The 22,974-nt window shown below is 48.4% G+C and overlaps 1 protein-coding gene across 2 annotated transcripts in view; it reads left to right on the top strand.

Moving 5' to 3' along the window:
• LOC138472243 (protein DDI1 homolog 2-like) overlaps positions 1 to 22,974 on the top strand; it is a 996,683-nt gene that overhangs the window by 340,447 nt on the left and 633,262 nt on the right. For both annotated transcript variants that reach the window (XM_069610322.1, XM_069610323.1), the window contains exon 4: positions 8,060 to 8,186. In XM_069610322.1, coding sequence (XP_069466423.1) covers positions 8,060 to 8,186 — 127 coding nt within the window. The remainder of the gene's footprint in view (positions 1 to 8,059; positions 8,187 to 22,974) is intronic.

The raw sequence follows: 22,974 nt of genomic DNA, 5'->3' as shown, positions 1-22,974 counted from the left end.
CCCTGTACGGGGTTATTTTAGTTTTAATCTCTGTGTATCTGTTTCTTAATTTGTACTGTACCTTTTTATTTTTTTAAAACCTTTATTTTTGGTCTTTCAACACACCATACAAATACGCACCCACATTAGGGTGGATTTAACTTTACGCCGTCAACCAGTGCACCAACCCTCCCCTCGTCCGAGTCCCTCCCCTAGCCCTTGCCGCTCCACCGCATCGTCCCCATTGTGCATCATTTCAGCCTCCCTGCGACCTTGTGGTAATTCCTGTCGGCCCGTGTTAAGACTGCATCAGGGTGTGTTCCCAGTGCCTAGTGGTCCCTCTGAGGAGGTGTCGGCCTCACCTATCAGGAAGGATATCAGCGGGCCCCATATGTCAGACGGGTGCGCGTGAAGCGGGAGGAGTTTTATGAAATCTGCTTCTGTGTCCTGGTAGTAGAGGAAGTCTTTCCGCCAAGCGGTGTAGGAAGGTGGGGGGCCGCGGCCCCATGCCATGGCAACTCTCCTGCGGGCTAGTGTCAGTAGGACTCTGATCAATTTCCTCGACGGCGTGGATAGCATTCTCGTCATTCCCAACAAAACTGCTGTGCATCTCGGTTGTACTACTTCTCCCACGATTGCGGATGTCGTGTCTAACACTCGGTTCCAGAATGGGGCTACTTCAGGGCATTCCCATGGCAGGTGTATGAAGCTCGCTGATAGAGTACCATATCTCCTGCATTCGGCCTGGGTGTCGGGATGGTGTTTATTAGCTTTTTCCGGTGTATAATAGGTTTGGTGGAGGAAATTAAAATGGATGAGTTTGAGCCGGGAGTTAAGTGCAATTTTCTGGGTCTGATTCAGAATGTAGCCCCAATCAGCCTCTGATATACTTGCATTTAGCGCTCGTTCCCATCTTGTTTTCGCTCCAGAGTTGATGGGGGGGTGTTCCGGTGGTCAGTGCTTTGTAAATTTGCGACACCAGCCTGCCTTCCCCCTGTGCTTGAATGACATCATGCAGTAACTGCCAGGTCGGTGGCTGTCTCGGGAAACCAGGCAGGTGGGTCTGCATAGTGTATTGAGTTCGGAAGTAGAGGAACACGTCCAGTGCTGTGTTGCCCCCTTTCTGTTTGGCTTGGTCAGGGGTCAGGAAGCCCTCCTCTTGTGAATAGGTCTCCTAAGGGGTTTATAGTCAAAATCTCAAATTAAAATCTCGAAAAAAAAGCATGAATTAAAAATCTCGGGAAAAAAAAAAAATATCGAATTTTTTTTTCAATGTTGTTTATCAAAATGGGGGGGTTCCCCCCAACCCCCCTATTTCATTTTTTTTTTATTTTACCCCTTTTTTTACTTACCTGACCCCAAAAACACATATAAATAAATAAATAAATAAATAAAAAATTCGATATTTTTTTTCGAGATTTGTAATTCGTGCTTTTTGTAATTCGAGATTTTATTTTCGGTATTTTGACCGACCACCCTCCTAGGGATTGTATGTGTAGCTTGTCGATCCACTGGTGAAACACTTTCTGTGATGTTAAAACTTGACTGGCAAGAGGGGAGAGTACCTTATCTGCACCCCCAGTTTATTTGCTAGCGACTTCCAGACCTTGTATGTTGTGAGCATCACGTTCATTGTGCGGTTGGGAACGGGAAGTTGGCTGAAAACCACGGCAGTCAGGAAGTTGGGAGTTGCCAAGGCCCTCTCGACCTGTACATGGGGGCGAATCGTTTGTGTTGCGTACCAGTGGCTGAGGTACTGTGCTTGGGCTGCCCAGAAGTATTTTTCCATGTCGGGGAGGGCTAGACCACTGCTGGACACGGGAAGCGTCAGTATTGTGTACGCCACTCTGGCTGGTCTGCCAGCCCACAGTAGATCCAGAACCAAGCTTTTCAGCCTTTTCAAGAAGGATTGTGGTAGTAGCAGCGGGATATTGTTGAAGAGATACAGTAATTTTGGCAACATTACCATTTTGACTAAGGAGGTTCTGCCCCAGAGTGTCAGTGGGAGCGTCTTCCAACGCGTGACCTTGTCCTGTAGGGACTTAAACACCTCCTCATAGTTGTCCCGGAATACCTCTTGTGGGTCCAGTGACAGTTGGATTCCAAGATAACGGACCCCCGAGGTTCTCCACTTGAGTCCGAAGTCGTCGACGAATTGTTTTGTGTCTCGGGTCAGTGGGAAGACGACTGATTTTGAGTGATTGGTTTTCAGTCCGGAGGCCGCCCCGAATCTGATGACTTCCCGCATGACCAGGTTCAGATGGACTTCTGGGTCCCTTATGAATAGTGCTACGTCGTCGGCGTATAAGGATACGATGAGTTTGTGTGGGCCGATGGTGAGTCCCATTTGTTGGCGTAGTTCCCGCAGGTTGGAGGCCAGTGGCTCCATTACCAAAGCGAATATTAGTGCTGACAGGGTGCATCCTTGTCTCGTACCGCGCTGCAGGTTTATTGATGCTGATTTTGCCTTGCCCACTATGATATTATCTTGTGGATTGGTGTACAGGAGAGAGACAAGTTTGATAAAGCGGGCCCCCAGCCCCATTCTGGTGAGAACCATGAACATGAACGGCCACTCCACTGAGTCAAATGCTTTTTCTGCATCGAGAAGGACCGCGATTGCCTGGCCTGTAGGGTCTAAAGCCTCGATGATTCCAAACATTCTCCGGATGCCGAAGGTCGTATTGCGGCCAGGTATGAAACCTGTCTGGTCTGCTAGCACCAGGGCAGGCATCAGGGGCATCAATCTATTTGCCAGGATCTTAGCAAGAATTTTACTGTCCAGATTGAGCAGGGAGATCGGGCGATACAAGGCGCATTCGTCTGGTGGTTTTCCTGATTTGTGTAAAAGAATGACATTGGCCTCACGCGAAGAGTGAGGGAGGGTCCCAAGCTCTAGCGCTTCCTCGTACACCGATGCCAGCAGCGGAGCCAGGGGTTCTGCAAAGGCCTTATAAAATTCTCCCGTTAGGCCGTCAGGGCCTGGTGCTTTGGAGGGTGGTAGGGTCTTTATGGCTGCTTTAATCTCTTCCTGTGAGATTAGTTCGTTCAGAGGTTCACGTAGTTGATGTTCGACCCAGTAGAGTTCTGTGTTTTCCAGATATTCCAGGGGGAGGTGCGAGTCTTTCGGTAGCTTGGCGCTGTAAAGATCTTGGTAGAATAGGCTGAATTCCTCCGCTATCTTTTCGTCAGTGTGGACCTCTTCCCCTTGCCTAGTTCTGATCCTTTCGATTTGGGACTGTTTATTGTCGGCTTTAATTAGATTTGCCAGTAAAGTTCCTGGTTTCTGGCCCTCGCCGTATTGGCGGATTTGGTTGGTGCGGTGTAGAAATTTAACCTCACGTTCCGCTGCGTCGTTGAATTTCTGCAATTCCGTCTTCAATGCCGCTGCAGCTTCCGGGTTGTCTTTGTTCGCTTTCTGAGTTTCGAGCTGTTTTAATTTATCTTCGCTGTTTGCAAGCTCGCCCCTAATGAGCTTGAGAATGCCATTTTCTTTGGCGGGGCAGACTCCTCTGATAAAGCATTTAAAGGATTCCCAAATTATGCTTGCCGAGGGGACCGAACCCAGGTTGGCTTCTAGGAACACGTCAATCTCCTCTCTCAATTCGGAGGCAAAGACCTCGTCCCGCAGTGATCCCTGTTTGAAGCGCCAACGTTGTAGCGGCGGGGTGTGGCTAGCTGGCTTGTGCTTAAGGAAGATTGGCGAGTGGTCCGAGAATGTTCAAGGGTGGATGTGGCACCGGCCACACGCCAGGGGGCTGTTAGTTGAGGTAAAAAAGTAGTCAATTCGGGAGCTTGTATTATGGACTGTAGAATGAAAGGTGTACTCGCGCCTTTCCCCATTGGAGACTCCAAGTGTCCTGTAAATCAAATGCTTTGCAGATTTCCTTTATCTGGAGAGCAGCTTTGGAGGTTGGTTGATGTATGGCCGATGATCTATCTCTCGTAGGGTCCATAACCGTGTTCATGTCGCCGCCCGAGACAACCGTGGCCGGGCCGAGCACGGAGAGCTGTGTCAACACCCAGCCGAAGTTGTCAGGGCCATCCACATTCGGAGCATATGAATTGACAAAGGTCACTTTCTGACCTGCGACGATGCCACTCACCAGTAGTGTTCTGCCTTCCTCGTCTTTTGCCGTGTGCAGTAGCCGGAAACTGAGACGCCTGTGTATGAGGATCGCAACTCCTCTCGAATACGTGCAGTAGGATGAAACGTATCTGTGGCAGCCCCAGCTTTTGGCCCACTGGCAGTCTCTCCCCGGAGTAAAGTGCGTCTCTTGAATCAGGGCCACATCTACATCGTGGCGTCTGAGATGGTGCAGAATTTTCCTAGATTTAGCCGGGATGTTACCACCTCTTATATTCCATGTTAAAACGTTGAACGGGGCAACTTTGCTTTTATTTCGGATCTCATTTCTGATTCAGCGGGCGGCCGTAGTCTGGTTGAGCCAGAGCTGCTGACTGGGTCTGAATGTGAGGGATGTGAGTCACGGTTCGATGATGAATATGGCAGCGAGTAGGGAGCAGGCGGCGAGCGGGACAATCGGGAACTGGTGGCGTTGAACTTCCCCATTAACTTTGTAATATTCAAACTTCGGGCAATCCCCAACTGGCCCAAGACGTAGCTCTCCCGAGGGTGGGCAACCCTGAACATGCTCACCGGGAGGTTCCGACTTTCCCAACCCCAAACTAAAACGGCCTTTGGAGTCGCCATGCCGAGACGGGAGGTCCACACCTCGCCGGGCAGACTCTACTCAGGCTAACAGTAACTTAACAGTAGCTGAGCTAGGGGCACCCGGGGTCTCCCAAGTGTCCCAGCCCCGACTTGTGCTGCTGTAAATGGTCTGGCCCACTCAATGCTGCTGTGTCGGGTCTTGTGTCCAGCCGTGTCCAGCCGTTTAAGGAGGGTTCCTGGGGATTCTGTCCCTTTGTGGTCTGGGGCGAGCCTGATTCTGATCCGGGAGCCCTAGACGGTCCAGGAACAAATTTGCTTCATCTGGGGTTTGGAAAAATTGGACCTTTCCCTCGTGTTGGACTCTTAAGCGTGCTGGGTAAAGCATGGAATACGGCAGTTGGCTATTGCGGAATCTCTGTTTGACGCTTGCAAATGTTTTCCTTTGTGACTGTACTGCCGGCGAGAAGTCAGGGTAAAAATGGATTTTGTCCCCGTCGTGGCTCAGTTCTCCTTTTTCTCTGGCGAGGCGGAGCAAGGAGTCGCGATCTCTGTAGTTCAGCAGTCTCGCTATTATGGGCCTAGGGGGAGCCCCTGGAGCAGGTCTTGTCGCGGGAATCCTGTGGGCTCTCTCGATTATGAATAGGCGGGATAGGGCATCGCGGCCGAATAGAGTGATGCATAAGGCTTCCACGAAGTCTTCCATTTTCTCCTGCGTTTGATGTTCTCTCACACCGACTATCCGTAGATTATTCCTCCTAGACCGACCTTCGAGGTCCTCGCACTTGGCGGCGGTTAGTTTCATTTGCGATTCCAGCTGCGAAATTCTATTAGTTAGGGTTGCCGAACTGTCATCGAGATTTGATACCCTCTGCTCCATCTCGTTTAGGCGTTCGGCCTGGGAGTCCATACGGTGTTGCATGAGATCGACTTTGGACGCGAGACCGTCCATTTTGTTACTCAGGCTGCCAATGCCTGCTTTTAAGTCAAGGAGGATTTCTTTGATTTCAAAGGGGTTCTCAGCCACTTCATCCTGGTGGGAGCATTCGGACGATGAAGCTTGATCTTCTGGGTGGTGAGGGGCTCTGGGGGTCGGGCCACTCTCAAAGTTTAGCTTCCTCTGAGATTCATCATTTTTTCTCATCTTGGTTGTGAGAATGGAAGCATCGAAAATGGGTTGCAGGTGGTCTAGTTGTGCCTCGGACCCCCTCAGAACCCACCTCCGGATCGGGGTGGCCGCGGCTGGTTGTATGTGGTGCTTGATCAGCAATGCGGGGTGGGGGGCGGTTTTCGTCGTGCGCTGTGCTCTTCCACTGTTAGCGCAGCCCCCTTGGTGGGTTTCAGTGGAAGACTGGCGTAGGAAGAATGTTACCCGCTATTCGAGCAGGGGTTGACTGTTGAGCCGCTTCGTTGGCTTGTGTCAAAGATGTTTACAGAGGCTTTCTGCCAGCTCTTCCTAATTCAGGGGGCGAAGTGTTGGACAATTCCTTGTGCCCCTGTTTTGTAGTACAGGGCTGAGTGTTGGTCTGCGGCAGGGAGGATGCTCCACCCCCAGTGGTGGGGTTCAGGTCGTCCGTGTGCGCGGGTGCCGTGCCCTCCCGGCCCAGCGGGTTGCAGGAGTGAATGGTTTGCCGGGGGCGCTGTGCTGCTTGCTTGCCCCTGCGACTGCGGAGGCGGCAGGGGGGGGAACAGCGCCGTCTCCCCACCACCCCTTACCACCTGGGGCCCCGGGGATGACCCCTTCGCTCGTCGCCACTAGGTGGGTGTGGGGGTTCTTGCTGGGCCGCTGGCCGCCGTCCGGGGTCCGTCGCTCCACGGCCCTCGGCTGGGAAGCCGGATACCGGAGTCGCAGGTGCAGATTCCGGGCGTGGGGGAGGCCCTGGCTTCTTACGGCCGACTGGGGGAGAGGGGCGGTCAGGATCTCCCGCCGGCCCTCCGCTGTTCGACGCGTGCTCTCCGGGCCGCTGTCGACTCCTTGCCAGGATAAGGGGCCCCCGTCTCGTGGGTGGCTGGGGGAGCGCGTTGGGTTCCGCAGTGAAGGAGCTCAGCTCTTCATGCCCGGGGCCGAGTGGCCGACCCCGCGAGTCACGGCAGCCGGGCCTCTCGGGCCGAGTCTCGGGCTGGGAGCTCCGATTTTACACGAAACTTCGGGATGGCATAGCTGGGGACATCAGCAGTTCGTGTACAGGCAAACTGGGGGTCAGTAACGCCAGGATCCGCAGGATTTTCCAGGATTGATGCGGGGCTACGAGGGAGCTCTGACCTAAGCGGCCATCTTGGATGGCCCTCTAGAGCTCCCTCTACTGTACCGTTTTATGATGGTTTTCAACCTTCGAAATAAAGATTTGATTGATTGAAATGGGTCGCTTTCTGCATCCAACATTATATTTTGGATCTGGGTTCTCCTATGGAGAATGTGTGCTCATTCAACTAATGCGAAGGCTGCATCTGTTCTTTGCCAGGCATTTCACTATGCAAGGTTGTGGTGATGGCTAATATGCATGATTTCACTCCTCAATATGCTTTTGAAGAATCTTTCACCAATTATGCTCTTTGGCCAGATAGTCCTGAACAATGTTCTTAGGAATAGGACAGCACAATGCAGTTTTCCTCTTTTTTGCTTGGGAATCAGTCCCATTATTTGGGAATAGGAGAGGGCATACGAGGAGTATAAAGTTACCGTTGTGGTGACTAGTGACTCAACGTATGTAGGCACTCTCCTATTCCCACCCCCTTTATCAGCCGACTACCTCATCAATTGGCTTTACATAATAGGAAACCAGCAAGAGTGCACAGCTGTGCAGGCAAGAAGTGGCCATCTACTGTGTCATGCATTCAGATATTTTCCAGGAGAAATTGAACCTATGGACCGCAAGTAATAAAACTCATCAGACTAATAAGTTTGTTTAAATGCATGGGGGCGAGGGATGACCTTCAAATTTGACTGTTCCTTCTATCCCACATTCCCCCAATACACCACCATTCTGAATATGATCACTTAGGAGCATGTCTTTAACCCTCCTTCTCTACACTGAACCAGTTTATTTTTCTATACCCAGTGGCTAATCTTGATCTGCTTCCAGTGCCTGTGGCAGGTTGGTGTACCTTGTAAACCATACTGTTGATGTTTTGTTGGTGGGAATACAGCAGGTGCCATGGATGTCTCCACATTAAAGGTAGTCGTCAGCAAAGCAGAGTGGGGATACAGCATACTTGCGTTTCTGCATCCACGGGCGAGGTGGTACCAGCAGTGAATTTGCTGGATGCACGGAAATTTGAAACTGTTAACCCCTTCGAAGGATTGTGAACGTTTGTGCACATTCTTTGTTTCATAGAAAGATGTAAAGATCATAGTTAATAGTCTGATACACACAGCTCTCATTGTGTCTCATGGTTTGCATCCTGCAGAGATATTCACCAAAGTGCTGTTGGAACAGCAGCAAGAGAGGGCCCGGCGCGAGCAGGAGAGGATTCGACTCTTCTCTGCAGATCCTTTTGACCTTGATGCGCAGGCCAAGATTGAAGAAGACATAAGGTAATTCAAGCATAATGCAATTTGTTTTCATCATGTATGATATGGCATTTATAGCGCGCCTGTACACCAGTGTTTTTAGGCTCGACAAGACAAGGAGGGGGGAAACAAAGGGAGGCAAAACAATCTTGCTAGGCCTTGTCATTCATATCATGCAGGTGCGGGGAAGAGGGAGAGACGTGCCAGAGAAGTGCAGGTAACTCAATAAGTGCAGGTAACTCAATAACTGCAGCCAGCGAATGGCTCATAAGTGCAAAGGGAAGGGACTGTAGGATTACAGGTACGTACCCGTAAGTGCTGGGGGAGCCCGGAGGCAGTTGCGAAGGCAGCTGGACATGAGGAGCCTGGGCCCGAGGTCAAAGGGTATCCAGGTGACCATTGCACGTGGCAGTCTGGTATGTTAGCAGGGGAGAGGGAGAGACAGCAGAAGCAAAAAGGAAGGTCTTGAGTTGCTTCCGGAACAGCAGGTGGTCCTGCCAAAGTTTGAGAGAGGCAGGGAGAATCTTTTAGAGGAGGGCCCCAGCTGGGGAGAGAGATGTGCCCGCAACTCTTTGCTTGGAAAAGCGTCTGACTCTCGGAGTTGGATGAGCGGAGAGCTTGAGAAGGAAGATGTTTAGGAAGAGAAATTTGGAGGTAGAGCAGCCCCAGGCCCCAGAAAGCCTTGTGGACGATGCAGAGGGTCTTGAACTTGATCCTTGCAGCCACGGGGAGCCAGTGAAGAGATTTCAGGGCTGGAGAGATATGATCATCCCTGGGCATGATGACATGGACAAGTGTTGCAGTCCTGTCCTGGATAAGCTGTAAAGGTCAGAGTAGAGGCAGGCAGATTTAGAAAGAGGCAGATTTAGAAAGAGGCTGTTCCAGTAGTCCAGCCTAGAGAGGGGTAGAGCTCTGGAGACAGTGAGCTTCTCGGGGAAAGTGAGAAAAGGTACAATACCTCTGAAGAGGTGCAACTGATAGTTTGACTTCTTAGAGACGCCAGAGATGTAAGGAGAGGGTGGAGTAGAAGATGAAACCAAGGTTCATAGCCTCACAGCAAGGAGCAGTAAAAGGGCCCAGAGTAGGCGGCCAGAGAGAGAGAGGAAATGAGGGAGCAGGTGTCCCAATGAGGAGGATCTCAGTCTTACTGGCATTAAGGCAGAGATCGTTGGTGGCAAACCATTACTGAATTGCGGCCGGACAGTCTGGTATGAGAGAAGAAGAGGTGGCTGAGGGGAGCCTGAAGGAGAGCTGGGTGTCATCTGCATAACACTGAAAATTGGAACAGAAAGTAGCAATGCAGTTGGCAAGAGGTGCCAAGTAGTGGTTGAAAAGCCAGGGAGAGAGGTTAGACCCCTGGGGAACACCACAAGTAGAGCGAGAGATAGAAGAGGGGAAAGACCCCAGTTGGACCTGAGAGGGTCGATCAGTGAGAAAGGTTTCTTATTCACCAGCAGCATAGCTGTTGTCACCTTTGTCAGTCTAGAAGCCCTCTTTCTGTACCCACCCAAAAAGAAATCTGTGGAAATCCATTTTGTGTGGTGGATGCTGAGCCCCATCCGTCAAACTGCCATTATGTTCTATTGGAGGTATGGATATGTATTGTCTTTTCACTTTTCAGTTTGAACAGTGTTTCTCGAGCAGTAATGTCTCCATGATATCACCTGGGCTGATTTGAGTTTTTGTTATTATAGCATACTAGAATTGTCCAAAGAGACCGTAGACTCTAACATTAGAAATTGGAATATACTGAGTGTTCCAAACTTGGAATATAGTAGTGGGAGTTGTTAACTGTGAATTTTACTGAGATTTTGCAGATTGTGGTTCACTGGTGTTGTGCAGACTGGAAATTGACTTTTTTTTTTGTTTGTTACAAACTGGCATTGTGTATACTTGAAACGGAACACAATTGGAAAATACTGGAAATATACTGGTGTTGTGCAAATTGGGAACACGAGTATTGTCTCCTTGCAATGTATTGTCATTTTCCAACTGGCGGTTTGCTGGGTTTTCCAAGCTAGAGCTATATTGGTAGTGTGCACAATGGAAATATTCTGAGATTATAAAGGAGTAGATCTGCTTTATTTAGAATTTTGAAAATTGGTTATATACTAGGATTGTCAATAGGGATATAATTTGTTTTGTCAAACTGGATGTTTTACTAGGATTGTGCAAACTGAGAATATACTGGTGAATGACAACTGGGAACTGAGACTGACCAAACTGGATTTTCCAAACTCTTTAAAGTATATTTGCATTGGCAATCTGAGAATATACATGGATGTGTGGTGTGCTGGAGTAAGAAGTCTGACAAAGAGGTGTCATTTTAACTAGAATATTTTTTGTAAAATATTTTTTTATTTTAGCATTTAGCTTCAATAGAAGCTTTTTACCATTTACAGTTTTTAAATTAGAATCCAATGACAATAAAAACCACACGAAACAAAGCATGTTTAGCAAAAACAGAAAAAAGAATAACTCTTACTAAAACAAGTCATGATAACCTACATACTTTACAACAAGATACATGAAATATAAAATAATTCAGCAATCTAAATTCACTCCTTTCCTTCAAGCTTAATACAAATAATTGAATAAAGGCCTGACCCTCCCTATCTCTGAAGGGGTTTCCCTACCTAGCTAAAGAATAACTTAGGTGCTCGTCGTCGGGTGGCTTTTCAAACTCGGTGTCTGTCCTCTGTCCAAACTAGCTTACTCTAGCCCTACCACTAACAAAAGGCCTTAACGTAAATAGTCCCAGGAGAATGTCTCCCTTCTCCCGGTTCAATACGGATCAGCCCTATGGGTGTTTTTCTATTAGTCTTTGATAACAGTTCCACTTCTGCACTTGTAGCCAATGCCATGATAATGACTCCCTTCTACTCCAACAGTTAACTTCCAGCAACTGCTTTTTATCAACTTTGGCAATTCTTCCCAAGCTTCTCTCAGGTCTTGCTTGAAAGTTATACACTCCTTCTGTTTGCAATACACCGTTATTCCAAGACTTTCTTTACCTTCATCTTGTCGGTGAGTACAAGGGGAATTGTTCCCAAAGTGCTCTTGTTTCCTTCTAACACTCTGAGACTGTTCTTGTTGCACTCTAGCTTTTACACGCCTCTTGAGGATAGGGTGTTGAGGGAGACTACTCCTGATGTGTTTTTAGTCTCTCTGACACAACTGAGACAAGGAACATCACTTGTGATATAATCTTCACACTTGATAATTTTATCACATCTCTGGAGACGAGGGAGATTGCTCCTGATGTCTTCTTCCCTTTCTATATTGACACAACTACTGAGATGAAGGAGATCACTGTTGATGCAGTCATTACATTCAACACCCTTCCCCATTCCCCTACCGGGTCTCTGTGACTCCCGTTACCTCTTCTCTGGTGTGGGCACGTCACTGGTTCTTCCTGGGACACGGGGCAGCGTTCCCTCTTAACGCTCTCCTTGCTTCTCCTTCCGCTCCACGCTGCTGTGCTTTGGCTCCACGAGGTCTCCGGCCGTGCAGTGTCGGCGCAGTTAATGGACCGCTCGGTCCAACTCCTCGAGGTCACGCCACCGTCTATCACTTCCCACCTCCCAGTCAGGCACGCTCTGCATTGTCATGCAAAGGACTCCTGCACCCTGCTGTCGGCTTCCTTGCGACTCGAGGTTTACTTCTCCAGCATAGCTTCGTGCTTCCAAGTTCGAGCTTCCCGGGTCTGCCAGACTTCATGCTTGCTTCGCTTTTCAGTGAGTCCTTTCTCCATTTTTATGTAGTACAACTGGGTCCTCCCCAGCAGAGTGTCACAGTCCCTTGTTTGTGTCCATTGTGCATTCTTCATGGCTCCTTGATGCCTCCTCTTCCAGTACCTTCTGTACTTGGCAAAGGAGTAGGTTCCATACATTGATCTTCTTCGTCACAGTACTCTTGGAAGATTGCTTGAGATCAGACTGTTTTTCTATTCTAGTCTTTCTTATCTTGGTGGTATCAATTCTTGAAGGAAGGAAGGAGTATTGCAATAACCTACAGTAGTGCTTTCAGATTGTCTCTCAGCAGACTTTATGGTCTCAAGGGTAAGAGGATTCCATCACGGGACGCAAGTCCTTGACTCTCCCTGTGAGGTTCTGCTTTTTGCCACACCTTGGGGGAATGTTGTGTAGCGGGCTCACCCCCCTTCCCTCCCCCCCCCCCCAGCATCACAAGGAAGGAATTATCTTTTAGAATGCTCCCATTGTCAAAATAGAAGTTTACTTGTATTGCCAAACTGAGTACATTGGGATTGTTCAGCCCAGAAATATACTGCGATTGCAGATTTGGCCTATAGCAGACATGTTTAACAGTAATTTTGGTGTCTCCTGGATTCAGGCAAACTAGAAGCATACTTGGGTTGTGAAATTCCAAACAGTAAACCACGATTTTACTGGGATTGCCAATCTTAGAGCATACTGGGAAATTGTCAAACTGAGTATACTTGTTTTGTAAATAATGGTATTAAAATGAACCAACCCTATGATATACATTAATTGTTGAAACTGAGGGTTTACTTGGACTTTTAAATTGAGTCCAGAGACTGTGCAAACTAGTGTTGGGCAGCATCCTGTTCAGTGCCCTTAGGGATCACTACACACAATTAAGACTACAAGTGGTAATACAAGTTCACCTTTGGTACAAGACTGTACTACACTGTTAAAGTGGTAGCAGTAGCGGAGGAGCCAGACTTATCTGAAGAGTAAATGAGCAGTAGTAGAGATTACATAAAGGACCACAATTACTGTGACTCAAGCAAACACTGACTCAAGGTTTCAGGTAAAAAATATAAGTACATTTATTTTAAACCATCTGTTAGAAAACACTTCACTTCTATAAATTCGAAACCACACGTAAAATACACTACACACAACCAATCCCACTTGTTTCAGCAAATTCAAGGTACGTACATTAGGATTTGACAGACCGGTGTTGCGATACTAATGCGTACACGCGAATAGAAATGCTCACAAAGTTAAAAACATACTTTGTACTTTAGAATTTCAAACAAGGGAAAAGTGAATAAAAATCATAGGTAATACTTTTTCAAGGCAAGGGAACTCAAGGACTTATTCAAAGATACAGATTAAAGTCAATAGGCCTGCGCCAGTGTCAATGGAGCAGATGCTCAGTTGCCGAGGATCGCACGTTGAACAGTTCGAGATTCGAGATGCCAAAAGTTCGTAAAGATTGTCAAATGGAAGGAAAAGTTATAAGAAGCAGGGAAGAAAGAACAAATCTTCGTGGAGGAAAAGGGTTCACCCCGATTCCGGCTGGTCAGACGGAGAGAATGACCAAGTGTTCACAGTACCTTATTCCGTTGGAGAAAAGCTGGTGCCACGGCAGTTGTTCCTGGTAGTTCCTGCAGACTCGCGGTTCCTGCGGCTTCAGTCGTGGGGACAAGGATGTCCGGAGTGATCTGCACTACCCAGGGATGAGGCCAGCAGCAGCGAAAAAGACAACGATGAATAAAAGGTGCGCTTCTTTAAATCAGGAGAGGGCTCTTCTGATGGCTATCCATACCACTACAGCACAGCAGTGATTTCGACCCAGGAGAGGATTCTCTGACTGAAGAAAAGACAAGCTGGTTGATCCCACCAGACTCCGGACTGGATCTTCTCTGGCCGTTGAAGGGGTAGATAGCTCAGGACTGCAGCAGGGCTTCACCGGGACTCAGGGTTGCAGCAGCCGTCTTCTTCTCCGCTTCTCTTCGGTTCATTGCAGTTCCAGTGGTGACTCTGACTTCTAGCCCAAGAGTCCTGCCTTTTATGCCAAAATCCCCCATTTACTCAGCCTGGCTGTCAATCACTCAGCAGGGGGGTTGTCCAGCCCGGACAACCACCTCAGCCAATCTACACAAAGTGTGGCTTGGGTTTTCAAGGAGACCCTGTGCAGGCGGTGACTACACCCCTCCCTCACATTCAGTCCACCTAGACATCCAGGCGCCAAAGGAGGGCTTCTGGTCAGAAGCCCGACAAAGGTTGGCGAACAAAGGAAGCAAACCTGGTTTGCCGTGCAAAGAAAGACCCAAGTAGGATGTTGACAAAAAGAAATGGTGATTAAACCCAACCGGAGCCGAAATAAAAAGTATTTGGGCTAGCGGGTTTAAAGTTCGAGGCTACTAAAATAGCCTAAAACACTACCACGTTATGTAATATAATCGCGGTAGGAAAATTAGGGTAGGTACCACTGCCACCAGCAAAGTCTTTGTTAAGGGAGCGAAACAAGGTTCCAAGAGGTACAGATGAAAAGGGCTAAGAATTAACCCTTTCCAATACTCAATGTAAGATGGGGTGTACTGGATCTGTGGTTAAATGACTATGTAAAGTTAATGGCAACTTTACCCTTTTCTGGGGGACAGTAGTCGGCCCCAGAAATGGAGTCGGTGGGAAGTCTAAAAGACAACCCTGTGTCACTGCACTGAAGGTGCTGTGTAACACACAAGAGTGGGGCTACTGAAGTGGTGTACTCCAGAGTCCACAATCACAAAAACAGATTAATTACACATGGCAAAACACAGGTAAGAGTGGGGAAAAAGCTCACTCTTACCCAGTGGAAAAAATAAACTCCAGAAATCCAGCAAAGCTGCTGAGGGACTCACTAGGTAAGGGAAATTAGCCATAGAATGAGAATTCTCCCTAACAACTAGTAATATAGTGGATGACTCAAACTGTGAGTATACTGGTTTGGTCAAATGGGGAGTGTACTGGAAATGTAAAGGGAATTGGGAATGTACTAGGATTGCACAAACTAGGACTGCACTGCACTTGAACTGGAATCGTACAGGAATTGTTTAAATGGAGAATACTGCAGTTGTCAAACTGGAAATACACCAGTGTAGAGCAATTGTGTGTATACTGGGATATGATCAATTTAGAATACACTAGGCTGATTAGGCTAGGAATAAACTGCCACTATGGTATACACATTTTAAGGATGGCAGTTTACTGGGATTGTCAAACTGTAAATACACTGTGGTTGGACATGAAGTATACTGGGATTATCTCCTGGGATTTTGCGAATTATGTATACCTGGATTTTGAAAACCAAGAGCATACTGGGATTTCCAAATGCATGCATACTTTGGTTTTCGAATTGGGAGTTTACTGGGGTTGTCAAACTGAAGTAACTGGGATTTTCATGTTACGAATACGCTGGGGATGGACAACTGGAACTGTATACTAAAACTGTCAAACTAAGCATATACTGGAGTTGTGCAAACTGAGTACACAGGAACTTTGAGTTTACTGGGACCCTACAAACTTGAAATGTATTGGGCTTTTCCAAACTGTTCACTAGAATTGTTTTACGATCAGCTGGGTGCTGTGAAGGGTCCTAAGGAGACAGACTTGAAGTTGACATAATCAAGAAACTTTTATTGAAAATAGTAAGAAAATGCTTCACACGCTGCAAGATATGGGTTCCCTACTTAATACAACTAACTAGTGTGGTCGTCAAGTATTGAAGTCCAAAGTAAAAGTCTGTCATCCATCCAAAACTAAGCGGCTCTGACCCGATCACTAATACCAAACAACTAAAGTCCAGGAGAATTGCTCCCTTCTGTTGGGGTTGCTTTCTCCGCACGTTTCTATCATTAGTACCCGGCGAGAGTCCAGCAGAATGCAACACGCATTCTGATTGGCTCTTGCCAGGTCATTACCCGGCTGAGAATCCCTCGATTCTCGGCCGGGATTACAGCTGCCTTGTCCAATGCGGGGGGCATGGGCTTGATGCAGGGCCATCCCCTCTCCAAGCCTCTCCACAGCTGAGAAGCTGCCTTCGCCCCCCGCTTGGGACTCAGGTAGGGTTTTCTTTTTTTTTTCTTTCCCTTTCCTCCCACCTCCCTGCCCTCCCCACCCATCTCTGCTACGCTGCCTCCACACGGCTGAAGACTACCATCGTTCCCACTGGGGATTCTGGTGCCTTTTTTTTTTTTTTCCTCACCCAACCCCACTTACCTTCTTCTCTCGTCTTTTGGGAGCAGACCTGCTGGGAACACTTATGTTCCCAGCGCGCCCGCTCCCGATGGCCGCCATGGAAAGGGAAAACGGACTCAGTTTTCCATTTTCCAGCGGCCATTTTCTTTGTCGTTTTTCTTTTTTTTGTTTATGTCCCGAAACACTGCAGCATTTCGGGACAAGAAAAATGCTCATCTCTCGTAACAGTTTGTTCCACTCACTTATCAGGCTTTTCCACACCCCTTTAACTTCTCTTGGCTTTTCAAGTCCCTCTGTACATATGCTCCAATACCTTGAAAGTTCCTTCATTCTATCCATCTCATGATAACTTGAAAGTGCCTCTCTGACACCCAATTTATGTCTTGAGGATTGTAAACAGTCGTCTCCATAGCACAGCTCGTAATCCTCTGATCACTTGGCTTTTCACTGGCACAAGTATGATGTAGCCAGTGGCGATTTTAACTATTCTGGTTATTTGGTCTTTCACTGGGACGAGTATTTTGAGCCCAGTAATGATTCTCACTCTTCTCGCTACTTGGTTTCTCACTGGGTGTGCTGAGCCCAGTAATGATTCACTCTTCTTGCTTTCTCACTGGTATGAGTCTTCCGAGCCCAGTAATGATTCTCACTCTTCTCGCTGCTTGGTCTCTCACTGGGACGAGTATGGTGGGCCCAGTATTGATTCTCGCTCTTCTTGGGTTGTACATTACTGATGAGCCCAGCAATGTTATTATTTCCACTCTACTTCTCTAGTTCTATCTCACTGGCACTAGTGTATGTTGCCCTGAGAGGTTTCTCCCACTCCTTGAAAATGTATGTTCCACTGGCACGAGTACTATTACTCAAATCATCCTATTAGTTTTTCTCACTGTGACGGTTATGACTATGCAAATTGTTATAACCACCTCTCTCCCCGGGACTCCCGCTATCCCGGTTACCTTCCTTGTAGTGGGGCTGCATCACCGGGTCAGCCTTCTCCTTAAATTATCTTCCTCTTGTCAGGATGTCTCTTGCTCTCAGTTCACTTTACTCTACCATCACCTTCCAGCATGCTTCTAGGCTAGGGGTTTTTCCTCTCTCCCCGACCACCACTCCCACTTCGGGCGTCCCTCCTTGGACAGGACTCAACTTTGCAGGCTCTCTAGCCTGCACATCAAACAGGACAGCTTGGGAACCTGTTCTCTTCAGCTTCCTCGTATGTCCCTCCTAGGACTTGTTCGCTTTGCAGGCGCTCTCTAGCCTGCCCCTCAAGCAAGATAACTTTGAATGCCTGTTCTCTGCAGCTCTTCCCATTCTTGGGAAGCAGCGTTTCCCTGTGGTCATCAGCGTCACTCCAGCAGCTGATCTGAAGCTTGCAGGTCTCTTCTCTCTGCTCCCAGTTTTCTGACATTGCTTTGTGGCTTCCCCAGCCTTTTCTGCCTATTCTGGAAGTCCCTTTTCTGTGTCTATCACATTAGTTATGACTTCATTGTTATTTTTGTCTCAGTATCAAGCAGGTACTTCACATAAAACATCACAGTAGCAGATGCACGTGAGCTTGTTGCTCATGGACCGCCGTATAAGCAGGGGCTGAAAGTCAGAGAAGTCCGTATACACAATTATATCATCGACCGAAGGAGGCGGCAGCTATTTTAGCCCCCAAATTGCCTCTGAACTTCTCTGTGAAGTAGGTTGCTTTAGCTATTTCCAACCAAGCGGTCCCAGATGCAGTCCCTGCGGACCTCTTCAAGGTTTTGGGAGAATTATTTGCCCCTGGTGCAGTTATATGTAATGTTATTCTGGAGGGAGTCTGCTGAGAACTCTCTCGTGGAAAGTGGTCATAATTTTTCCTATTTTTAAAAAGGGACATTGTGCCAGCCCCCTTGCCTACAGACCAATATCTTTATTAGATACGTCCTTCAAGATATTTGGAAGAATATTGCTGGTGCATTTGGAGGAGTGGATTTTAAGCAGCTCCATACTCTCGGATATTCAGTATGATTTTCAACCAGGTGTGGGCACTGGGGATCAGGCCCTCAATCTTTATTTTGTGGTGGCACGGTCAGTATTCATCCGCGGTGAAACCATTTATTTTTTATTTTTTTTGGCATTCATGTATCTGAGCACCGCTTTTGATAAGGTGAACCGAGATAACCTCTGGATGGTGCTCGGGTCGATGGATTGCCCTGTTGAGGTATTGGCTGTACTTAGGGCAGTGCATAGGGGCAATCAGCGTGTGTGCCCTTCCTCTGTTGGTTTACGCCGGCGATGCCGTTCTCATAGCCCAAACCCCGAATGCATACAGATTTTATGAATGCCCTGGATTTAAAAATAAAAACAGCCAAATCTGCCATCATGACCTTTGGGCGTGGGAGGGGGTGGGGGCGGCGGAATGTCTGTGAAAATGCATGGCATGCTGAGTGAATGGGCTGTCAGTGATGGGGAGTTTTTGCCACAGGAGATTTAATCGAAGTAGAATTAATCAGTTTTTTTTAATGGATTTTGCCCCAAATATATGCAGGGTGGGTTTAGGGTAATAACCAATGTAAGGAATATTAAGGGGCTGGGCTGCGAGGGTGGGGGGGGGGAGGAGGAAGTCTTCTGCATATATATGCAGCCAAATCTACCAGTAAAAAAAAATCGACAAAATGTTTTCGAGCAGATCGCATAGAACTTGCTGGCATGTGTTTTTTTTTTTTTTTTTTTTTTTTAAATATGTTTATTTTCAAACGACCAATAAGCAACACATTCGGGCAACAATGAGGCAAGGAATCAAAAATAATGGATCCTATAACTTGCATCGTCCCTTTTCCCCCCGTACCAACGTCAGGGCTGCTTCAATATGCTTTTCCCCCAGCTCTTTAGTCCTTTCCACTCCCCGTCTCGGTTCCACAGCCAAGCGCGTTTCCATTGGGGCACAGTTCGCGACGCTTTGATATGATTCCCATGCCGTTATAGTTCCTTATCAGCTCTGGCCCATTCCCGGACCACCTCAGTCATTTCATGCCCATGGTTCCAAATCAGCTTGATCCCTAGTCCCCTGAACACCTGCTTCCCTCCCTCATCCCCTTGCCCTCCCCCCAACTCCAATAGTCCCCCTAGCATGGCATTCATTTTCCTGACCACCTCTTCCCAGTATTTTGCCACTACTGGACCGCCCCAGACCATGTGCCAAAAGCATGCGTGGGATGCTGCGTGGTTGATTGTGTGAATTCTCTCCGGTGTCAGATATACTCTGTGTAAGTAATAGAATTGGGTGAGATGAAACTGGGCATTCCTAGATGACTTCTGAACCTGCTCCCACATCCGTGCCTGTTCTTCTAGAATAGGCTCCCCTGCATCCCTATCCCATTTACTCTTGGCCGCTAGTTTCCAGGCCTCCCCCGCTGCTTGCAGTACTCTATATACCCTTGATACCCTGACCCTACCTTCCTCCAGTCCTAGAATAGCCTGCTTCACTGGATGCGCCTCCGGTTCCTCGGGAATGCACTCCCATAATGCTGCCATGTGCCTTACCACCTTGGCATATGTAAGGAAGTGGCCTTTCGTTATCTGATATGCTTGTCTCCACTCCTCAAACGTTTGATTTTTCCCGTCCTTGAAGTCCCCCACTGTGGCACATTGCCTATCCATAAAGACTTTGAGGCCCACGCACCGCAGTGCTGTTTTAATGGTGGCATCAAATCCAACAGGGAGCCCCTTACTGTATATCTGTTTTACCTATAACTTCTATAGTAGCTTTGTCCAGATCCCTCAAACCGTTTTAAAAACTACAGTGTCCCCTTTGCCCCCTCTGCTCGCCCTAGTATCTCTATCCCCTGTTGTCCTGGCGACAAGTCCCCCAGAAGGCCTTTCAATTCCCCTTCCAGACCCGTTTGCCATCCCTTGCAGTTGTGCTGCCATAAAGTATAGCTCAAAATCCGGCATGTTGAGCCCCCCTTCCTCTCCCTTACGACGTAGTGTCTGCATGGCTACCCTGGTGCGCACCGTGTTCCACAACAGTTTCCCCAACTTCTTGTCTAGCATCTTGAAAAATATCTTCTTTAACATGTATGGAATGTTTGTAAAATAATAAAATAAACGTGGGAGGACCACCATCATCTTACACAGTGCGATCCTCTCCATTAGGGAAAGGGATAGCTTCTTCCAGAATGCAACTGCTTCTTTTATCCGTGAGAGTGCTCTCCCGGTGTTATGAACAAATGTCTCTTCTACTGCATGGTACATTTGGATCCCTATGTATTAGAGGGATTCCAATTCCCAACGGAGTTCCCCGCCTGCAAAGTCTCCCCCCCTCCCCCCGCCCCTCTCCTATCCATCAAAGCCACCAATGGCAATATCAATGATTTGTCCTTGTTTACCTGGAACCCCGACAGTTAACGGAAGTTATCCAGCACTTCTAAAATTACCGGAATGTTCTCCACTGGGTTATCAACATACAGTAGCACATTGTCTGCGTAGAGCGAGATGCTGTGTCACCACTCCCACCCGTATTCCCATTTCCACAATGTAGTCACGAAAATACCTCGCCAGCGGTTCCAGTGCCAAGACGAATATAACGGGAGAGACTGGGCACCCCTGCCTTGTGCCCCGTTCTAACCTCCATTCGTGTGAGACCCACCCCCCTGTTTTTACTCTGGCCGTTGGGGCATTGTATAATAGACGTAACCACCTCATTATCGTCTCCCCCATGCTGCACGCCCCTAGTACCTTAAATGGCCATGGCCATTCCAGCAAGTCAAAAGCCTTGACTGCATCAATCGCCACTACGGTCCCAGGGACCCTTCTCCAGTCTTTAACTAGGTCCATGACGTGGTGCACTCTGCGCAAGTTCATACTAGTGTCCCGTCCTCCACAAATCCACACTGATGCTGATGTATCAAACCAGGGGCCACCCTCGCCAGTCTGTTCGCTATGACCTTTCGCAAAAATGTTGTGTCCACATTTAATAGAGAAATGGGCCTATACGAGGCACACTGTTGCGGATCCCCCCCCCCTTTTTAAAAAAAAAAAAAACAAGAACATGATCACTGCCTCCCTCATTGACTCCGGTAATATCCCCTTCTGAAGCGCATGGTCATAGACCCATTTCAGTTGAGGTGCCAATATGTCTGCAAACGTGCTGTAAAACTCCACTGAGAGGCAGTCACTACCCGGTGCTTTATTTGTTTGCATTGACTTGATTGCCCCCACGATTTCCCCCTCAATGGGCACATCCAAGCTATCCCTTTCCTCAATACCCAGCCTCTGCATTTGCACCAAGTCCAGCAAATCTGAAGCTTCTTGGTCCGAGTACGTCTTCTCTGACTGGTACAGCTGCTCGTAATAACGCTGGAGTTTGGTTGTGTACAATCCCCTATCAAGCCTCTCTAGAGAATCCAGGGCGTCCCTATGCGAGAATAATTTCTCAGCCAGTGCCTCCACTACCTGTTGGCCCCCTTCTTGGTCAATCTCCAGTAATCTGATTTTACCCTCCAGGCGTTTAACAGTACTATCCAGCGTTCTCTGGACCCCCACCGCTTGGGACATGCATACCCCTCTGAGTGTCGCTCTAAATGCCTCCCATTGTACCCCCACATCACTCACCGATCTCTCGTTTAGTTCAAAGAATGATGTGATCGCCTCTCTCAAGGTTTGTACGTTACCCACATCCCCAAGCAGCCCTGGCCTCATGCGCCATAGCTTTAGATTGCATCGGCTGCACCCCCCATCTATCCCAGCGACTAGTGTTGAGTGATCAGATATAGTTTTGTCTAGATATGTTGGATCCCGGAACCTATGGTAATGCTCCCTCCGCACGAACAGGTAATACAGTCTTGCGAAAGACCCATTCACCCCCAAGTGAAACAAGTACCCCTTCTCGGTTCCGTGCGTTTCCCTCCAGAGTTCCACCAAGTCCAGCCTCTCAACCACCTGCCTCAACGCCTCTCTAGCCATTGGTTTTGCCCTGCCTCCTTTCTCTGTACTGTCTACTTCTGGGTCTAGTACACAATTGAACCCCCCCCCAACCCCCAGATGTACATCCCTGCCCGCTGACTGCCTGTTGGCTCCATCACTGATGTGAAGTAGGATTTGTCGTTCACATTCGGAGCATTGGAGTTCACCACGCAGATGTCCTGGCCCTCCCACTGACCCACCAAGGCTATCGTCCTGCCCTCTGTATCCAGCAAGGGGGTTCCGGGGGCTACCCAAATCAGGACTCCCCTTGCATATGTGGAGTACGAGGTTCCAACCACTCAGCCCCCCCACGCCCTCCCCCCCGGTTTCCAGTTTCCTTAGCACCTCACCCTGTAGGTGTGTCTCCTGAAGTAGAGCCAATTGTATCCCTTGTCTTTTCAGATATTGTCCCACCTTAATTCTCTTCCCTCCATTCCCCAAACCTCACACATTTCATGTACCTAGTCTAAGGCGGGGTCCCACCCTTGTCTGTGATACCGCTTCCTTCTGGGTGGACCATGGTCTACAGACCCTGCGATCCGATATCTTCCCCCTTGGTTCTGATGAGCACTGAGGTCCGAACTATCCCCAACCCCCAACAAGTAACTATCCCCCAACTCCGTACCTCCCCCCCTGCATCCTTTCTAGTTCCCCAACTTCCTACCCATCCCCCCTCCATTTCCTGCGATTCCCCTCGACATCCCAACTGCCTGTCCCCTACCCCTTCCTCCTACCCCTACCCTTCAACCTGTACTAATCAGGATAGGCCTCCCACTCGCATCCCTTGTCTGGTGCGTCGGGTGGGTCCCGATGTTGGGGTTGGCCGTGGCTTTCCTGCTCCAGCCACCTGTACCGTTTTCCATCACCTTCTCCTTTATGTTGCATATCACCACTATTCTCAACCTTCTCGAGTCAGTGAGTCT

Source organism: Ambystoma mexicanum, chromosome 8 (assembly GCF_040938575.1).
Source record: "Ambystoma mexicanum isolate Mex_15411 chromosome 8, UKY_AmexF1_1, whole genome shotgun sequence".
NCBI classification, from domain to species: domain Eukaryota; kingdom Metazoa; phylum Chordata; class Amphibia; order Caudata; family Ambystomatidae; genus Ambystoma; species Ambystoma mexicanum.
Note: the sequence above shows the minus strand (reverse complement) of the source record. Positions and strands in the feature narration are given on the sequence as shown.